The sequence below is a fragment of the Myotis brandtii genome, unplaced genomic scaffold (genome assembly GCF_000412655.1).
Source record: "Myotis brandtii unplaced genomic scaffold, ASM41265v1 scaffold326, whole genome shotgun sequence".
Lineage (NCBI taxonomy): Eukaryota > Metazoa > Chordata > Mammalia > Chiroptera > Vespertilionidae > Myotis > Myotis brandtii.
The window spans coordinates 2,515,834-2,523,283 of record NW_005362534.1 but is presented as its reverse complement, the minus strand read 5'-3'; the positions used below and the strand labels follow the sequence as shown (position 1 = coordinate 2,523,283).

At 38.9% G+C, this 7,450-nt stretch overlaps 1 protein-coding gene across 6 annotated transcripts in view; it reads right to left on the bottom strand.

The window, feature by feature from the left end:
- Window positions 1–7,444, bottom strand: part of CNKSR2 (connector enhancer of kinase suppressor of Ras 2) — a 243,332-nt gene extending 235,888 nt beyond the window's left edge. For all 6 annotated transcript variants that reach the window (XM_005870966.2, XM_005870967.2, XM_005870968.2 and 3 more), the window contains exon 1: window positions 7,186–7,444. In XM_005870966.2, the coding sequence (XP_005871028.1) occupies window positions 7,186–7,249 (64 nt within the window). In that variant the 5' untranslated portion in view covers window positions 7,250–7,444. The remainder of the gene's footprint in view (window positions 1–7,185) is intronic.
- Between the last annotated feature and the right edge of the window lie 6 nt (window positions 7,445–7,450).

The window sequence follows — 7,450 nt, the reverse complement described above, 5'->3', positions numbered from 1 at the left end:
TTGTATGTGTCTATGGGTTATGCATAGATGTTCTTAGAGTTCTTTAAAAAACATCAAAATGAAGAAACAATTAGAAAATTTGTCTGAAAGAAAATAAATCCTTAAGAAAAGGGATATGTTTTAATTTTAAAAATAATGTTTGCTATTGTGTTGGACTATTAAATGATAGCAGCAAATAATATTTATAGCATAAACATAGAAGTGTTATGAATTCACTGAAATTATTAATATTTCTTAACAAAATTAATCTAAACCACGATTTAGATGACTGAGTTGGCTAGTGTTACACAACTATGAAATATGGATAAAACAACCCTACTTTCACTGTATCCTGGCACACAATATATGACTTGGCACTGAAGTATCCATTAGAGAATTATAAGGGACTTTACATGCATTGTCATTTAGGAAAGCAGATTTGCTGACAGACAAGAAATCTGTGGATAAATTTATTTATTCCTTCACTCAAAAAATATTTCCTGAGTGCCTACTTTTCATCATATACTTTCTTTTGCCTTGTTATGCAAAAAACATGTGGTCCCTGCCTTCATCAAATGACAACACAAACTAATGTAAAAATAAAACTGGCAAACAGGATAAAGATATACATGGCACCAGGAGAGCATATAACGGAGGATTTGATGTGACTTAGAGAAGTGGGAAGGCTTTTCTGAGGCGGGGGGAGGATTGAGATCTGAAGGATGAGTCAGATTTAACTGGGTAAAGAACAAAGGTAAGAGAAAACACATTAAGTGCAAAGGCCTAGTGCTGGGCAAACAGAAAGAAGGCTGGTGTAGCCTACTTTACAGGCAATAGCCAAACCTGCAAGGGTCTTATCAGCCATTTTAAGGACTTTGATCTTTATCCTAAAAACAGCGAGAAGCCATTCCATTTTTTAAGCTAATGAGGGTGAGAAATGAAAGAACAGGATCAGATGAGAATCATTCCCAAGAAGTTCATCTGGACTACAGGTTGAACAAACAAACAAACATAAATGCTATGTTTATCATGACCTTGGCTGAAAATATATTTTGTCACGTGCAATAGGAGAAACAGAGGAAGCAAAGTACATTAATTTTATCTTTTCTAAACCCAACCACCACTTCTCAAACTTTTCCACTAATATATCCATAATCCTGAAGGGACTCATAACCTTGGGAGGTCTGGGAAGTGCAGCTTTAAGCAGCCTGCTGCAAGCCTAAAATTCCTGTTAAGCCTCTAGTCTCATCTTTTAAATCATGCCAGTTTTACTTTCTACAACATAAATATAATACCGTTGTTAGATTTAATATAAAAATGTTGTTTTAGAATACTTAGCAAAAATCAACTCTGGCTTCTTTCGATGTTTTGGCTTCTGCAATCATAGAAATGTACCATTTTAAGAGCACAGGCCTACTGTATATATGAATAATGTGGATTCACTCACTGAATGTTATTCAATACCAGGATCCCATAATTGAACACTACATTTGCTGTTCTTTAGCCAGACACTAAACCATGACAGAAATCATAGAAAATAAAAAGCTTTAGACTTTATTTTTTCAAATTACTTACCCTCCCTTCCTCCTTCCCCTTATAAATTAGTCCAGATGATCCATCCTTCCAGTACTCTTTACAGAAGCTAATCCTTCACCTTTCAGAATAAGCCCTGTGTGTGAGGTGCTATAGGAAAGTCACGTAGAAAGCTAAAAGTGTCATTAAGAACAAATTAAGTCCTAATCTGAGGTCACTATGCTGTAAATGAAAATTATAATTTATCATTGGTTTAAGAACAGCATTAATATTTAAAAGCCTATATTCATTCTTCATGTAAGAATTTGGGTCAGTAAAATTCTAAATATCCAACAACATAATGTTAATGATGTAATTAATCTTCAAAAAACTCATTTTAACATTATTTCCAAATTATCCCTGAGAAACAGATTTGAAACAGCTGTACCAATTCAATACACATTCTTTGTGGGCTTATTTTTGGCAGGCAAAGTTTTATAATGTGGTATTTATTTAAAGTCAGGACATGATGAGATTTTTATTGTTTTTGTAAAATGCAGATTTGTTCTCGTACTTTTGTGCCACCTACTCATTGCTCCTCCCTCACTTTCCTTCTACTGCCCACCTTTCTCCTTCCATCCAACAAATCTAGACACAACCCCTGTGGTTAATCACCCCATCACAATTCTAGAGTCTCTTGCTGTGCCTCAACATTTAGAATATACCCTTCTTAGAATATGCCTTAATTAAATTACTTAAGCAGTTGTTAAAATACCACCTTCCCTACGGATCCTTCCTTATTTACTAAAATCATCATCTTCACTTTTCACTGGCGATTGTATGGATATGAAACCTTAAAATTTACCAAAAATTTGATTATATTTGGTACCTGTCTCTGTCTTGGCGTAAGTTTGTCAAAGTCACTGCCATCCCTTACAGAGACTAATTTCCCCAAAGCAGGGAATAATTTATTTAAAACAATCCATTGAAGTACTTCCATAAAGAACTACTGAGTTCATTATATATAAGGACCAGGATACATATACATAAATATACTCTTTTCTCCTAATCTGCATTAATCATGAGTGTTAACTTAAAGAGCAGACATTAATGACACTATAAATAAAATTATGTTTCTTGTGAACTAAACTTTACATAGTGAAAAAGTAAATTTCGTTTTTTGTAACATGACAAGAATTCCCATTCCAGAAACGTCAAATCCAAAGTAGGTGATTGTTGGTCACTGTCCAGTCACATTGCAAATCAGAATAAACTAATTTTTAAAAAGGAAGTATATGACCAATTTGATCATATTTTTCCTCAAGTTTCTGTCAGAATTATTTCTGATCTCTCTCTCAAGAATGTATAATTCAAAATTTTGACATTTTCATTCATCTAATAAATATGTCAAACTCATCTCTGGATCCTATGAGGGGGAAAAATACTGAAAAGCATTGTATCTGTCAAAACTTCTTTATCTTATCAGATACATTCTCCTTTATAGAATTTAAGATTTATACTAAATTGACCTTATTTCTTAACTGCATTTTCCTCTTTTGTAGGGTTGTATGCAAACGTTGGTTTTATCTTTGCTTTTTATACCTAAAATAATGTATTTCATTTTATTTCTTCTTCTTTTTTTTGTATTTCATTTTCTATCCTCAAGATGGCTGAGTCATCGGGACAGAAATTGGAAGTCAGTGAACGCTTCTTACAGAAAATGGTTTATAGTAAACAGGAAAAAGTAGAGCAGTTAATTGTGGGATGCTTTGAGAAGAGGCTATCTTTAAAATTCAGATTATTTTAGGAATCACAATAATACAAGAATGGATGGAGCTAAGTCACAGAGACCATAAGAAAAGAGTAGTAAAGCAGAGTCTGTTGGTTGACTCTGAAAAAAAAAGTCTCATTTTATTAGATCCAGAAAAGGATTAAGATCATTGGGAAAATTTCATGAAAGGAGCTGGTTCCAGAAAATAACTTTATCTTAGTCAAGTGGATATTTTGAAAGAGTTTCAATGTTAGAAAAGGTGTGAGAAAAAAACTGGAATTACTGGGTGTGACCCGGACAAGGAAAATTAATCGTAACATTAATAATAGGAACACTAAAGTGTTCAGAGGTTTTTACTATCATTCAGAGGGCAAAAATGGAGACTCAAATAACTGCAGATTATGAGGTATTTCCAGGCCCTACAAGTGAACAGAAATGATTTTAGAGTAACAGACTGAGCAAAAATTAGAAAGTTATTGGCCTACTTTTCTACCTATAGCTTTTTCCAATAACTGCTTTGCTTTTATTTACTGTAAAAAAGTTTACATTTTAAATTTTTGTCAAACCCACAGGAGGACTGAATGCAATTTCTAATTGAAAAAAAAGTTACTTTCAAATGCTAAGTGATTTTGATTTTCTCAAAAATATTTTGTAAAATTCATTTTTAAGGTCTATACCATATTTCCAAATAGCCTGAAGTACCATCAAGATAATCTGGAATATAACTGCTTATTTTACTGATGCATGAAGAGTTCATATATTTACTGGAACTAACACTGACACTGTGTCACATCAAATTTTCATTGTGAACATAAAATTCTGTATTATATTTTACAAATAATGGAATTCAGGGTGAGCAAAAATGCAAGTGTTTTCTTATATCTTTACCAATAATTAATATGTAAATTTAATATTTATGTCTCCCTTAAATATATTTTAATAAAAAGTAACAGATCAAAATGAATTGCAATGTATAACTGGCCCTTTGTAAATAATCTTGAATATATGCTACCACAGCTTAATAATCTTGTCAGCCTGTTTTTCACCCCTTCATTTTCCCTCTCTGCTTACTGAGTTTCTACACCACTTATATAAATTGTCTGGAAGTATAAATATATGGCCCTCCTATTCTTATGTGCTTAATGGTTCCTTTTCTATTTACTAAAGAGAAAACTACCCTAGAAAGAGCATAAATCATGTACCTTACTATATCGAGTTGTAACTATTTAGGATTGGAACTGGTTGAACGCATATGCTATGTGCTTTAAATATTAAGGATGACGAAACCGTCACATTAGGAGCATGCTTAACTTCCACAATGTTTCAGTTGTTCTAAAGTCCTGTTCATTCTTTGGTACTGCCTTAATAACACTATTTGTTATACAACATGAAATGAAGTTTAGCCATTCCAAAGCTACAGCCTAAATTAGTTGACTTTTAAACATTATTTCATCTGAGGAAAGGGTGAAAAGTAGTTCTAAATGTGTTTTGTAAACTATTTTGGGAAAACTGTAAAAAGGGGAAAATTTATTAGATAACAGTATAAGTTATAAGTTGAGGAAATATTCATTTCATCCAACTACTTATAAATCTCATTTTCTGATAATATCTCAAATCACATTTCTATAAAATTCATAGAAATCTCATCAGTAAGCAGTTTGGACTTAAAAAATACAGATGACATCAGTTAGTCTCTTCTGGTCTAATGTGTACAAGGATACACAAATTCCATCTTGGCAACCTCACTAATCTTTTCAAATAGCTCAAAAATACGTCACCAACAGGTATGGAAATCAATTCAACTTGAATATAACAGTCATTTAAAGGGCAGCTAACAATGTTAGGTCAACTTCAAAGAAGCTGCAGTTTAGGCTGGAGAGATTTTGAAAGGACTAGTGTACTGGGATGGATACTAATGTGTGTCAGAATATGTTCAGCATATGTTCTACTTGTTTCAGTGGACCTGAACTGTAGAGACAGGGGAAGCTGCAAGACTGTACTGGGAGGGTGGGAGGTGAAGAAGATGGAGTATGCAGCACTCACTTCAAGCATCATGGGAATTTGTGAGAGGTAGTCTGGAAGGAAATCTGACTCCCATGGAGCCAAGACAGCTTTGCTTTGAGAATTTTAGGAACAGACTCAAACTAAAGCAACCTTTTAGGCAAATTCAAAGATAGGGTTTTAATTAAGCATGCCTGCTTCTTGAATATACCCTGCTCTTTCTTCCATGACTGAGATACAGAGAAGACAGATGTTTGTCGGTATCTGACAATGTGACAATGGGGTTGGGGGGGCTGGTGGGAATCTCGGAAAGCAGAATTTAAATAGCAGATATGAAAAGAGAAGAAGAAACAGAAAAGATGAGCCACTGCAGGACTTTGTCTTAGTCATGGCACCCATGGCACGACACCTTAGCACAATGCACCGCATACAGGGGGGCAGTCGATAAATCACGAATTCAATTTAATTAAATACACTCCCATTGCACTGTGCTTTGCAGTTACAAAGCACTTTCTATATATCAGAAAAGAAAAATGAAGTAAACAAGGAATACATGGACATATAAGGGAATAGAAGGAACACAAATGGATAAAGGAAAATCCACAAAAATAAGCAAGAAGCTGAAAAGGTTCGGGAAAAGAGAGGAAAAAAATATGTTTCTCCCTATCATTCTCAATTACTTCCAATCACCCCACCTTTCATTCTAAAGTACCTGGATCTTGGAAAGTCTGCCTGTTAAGCAAGCCCTAAGAAGGGCTCTCTCATTACGGAACGCACATTTTTCACAAATAAGCCTTTGGTCCCTGACTAATCTACCTTGAGTCTGTGCCTGGGAATAACCATGAGCAAAGCTGTAACATCTCCCAAGTGTGGCCAGTAATCATTTATTCAGTTCCATTCATTCCCTGACAGCATTCCCAAAACCTTAGGAATCTTAAGGGATGGGAGATGAGAGAGCAATATTCGTGAGGGGGGGGGGGTCCTCTACAGGCCCCTTAACTCAGACAACAGAGGGAGATCGTGAGGCAGGAAAGCCCAGGGACTAGAGAAAAGCCCACAATTGCGATTGCGACTAGGAGGGCGAGTATGTATAAGTATGGCACTTAGAAATTGCCAGGGAAAAGAGGGGGAGAGAGCCTTCAAGATGGAAGAAATGAGGAGGAATTTGAATGCGCATCACCTCTCACCTGGCGTCCAGCCCCCCGAGAAAAAGCCCTGAGGTCCAAAGCCTCAACGGGCCAGAAGAGGAGGAGGCAAAGGATGCGGGGTGATGCGCTGGAGGGAGCCCACAGACACGAGCACGGCTGCTGTCCCAGGGGAAGCCCGTTTTCCTCCCCAAAAGTAGAGCATCCCAGGAGCATCCTCAGCCCAACCTGGGGGATAGGGTTTGCTTCCTGATCCCAACTGGGGCGGCTGCGTCCTGACCCTATTATGTGGGCTTAAAAGTTGCCCGGAGAGTTGGCGCTGGAAAAGGCACCTGGCAGGGGCGGCTACTGAGAGGGCATCAGGTTTCCCGGGAACAAAGGGGCTCTTGCAGGGGCGACCAGCCAAGCAGGTCCCTTGGGGGCTCCTCCCTGGGGGGGAAGACCGGGGTCGCCACGTCCTCCCGGTTTGGGGACGTCCAGGGGGGTCGGAAAGCGGGCAAGATGCGCCCGATATTGCGCCGGGATTCCGCAGCAGGGCTTCCAACCTCCTATCCTCCCGCGCTCTCCGCGTCCCTCTCCAGCTGGGGAGCAACCGGCTGGAGACAATAGGAGAGCGGGATCCCGAGCCCCTACCAGCTCCGGAGGACCCCCGCCGCCCCTCTGCACACCATGATCAGTCTGCGGAAGCCCCGATGGCGGGCTCGGCCGTCCCTTCCCTCCCGCGCGCCTCGACCCCGCACCCTCGGGCTGCCTCGCCCTCCGCACAGCGGTCATTACCTTTCATCCAGTCCACTACTTGACTCGGAGACCATTTGCTCACCGGCTCCATGATCAGAGCCATGAGCACGGGGTCGGTTCCGCGTGGGGTGCGGAGCTCAGACACAAAACCAACTCAGCTGTCTGAGCCGCCTTCAGGTGGGGTGCCTCGCTGGCCGCTGCCTCGCTGGGCGGGCAGCTCGGAGAAAGCGGCTTTTGTGTCGAGTCTCGAGGCTGCAATGTCTCTTAGCGCAAGGCGGGCAGCAGCGTGGGAAGCGGGGCCCAG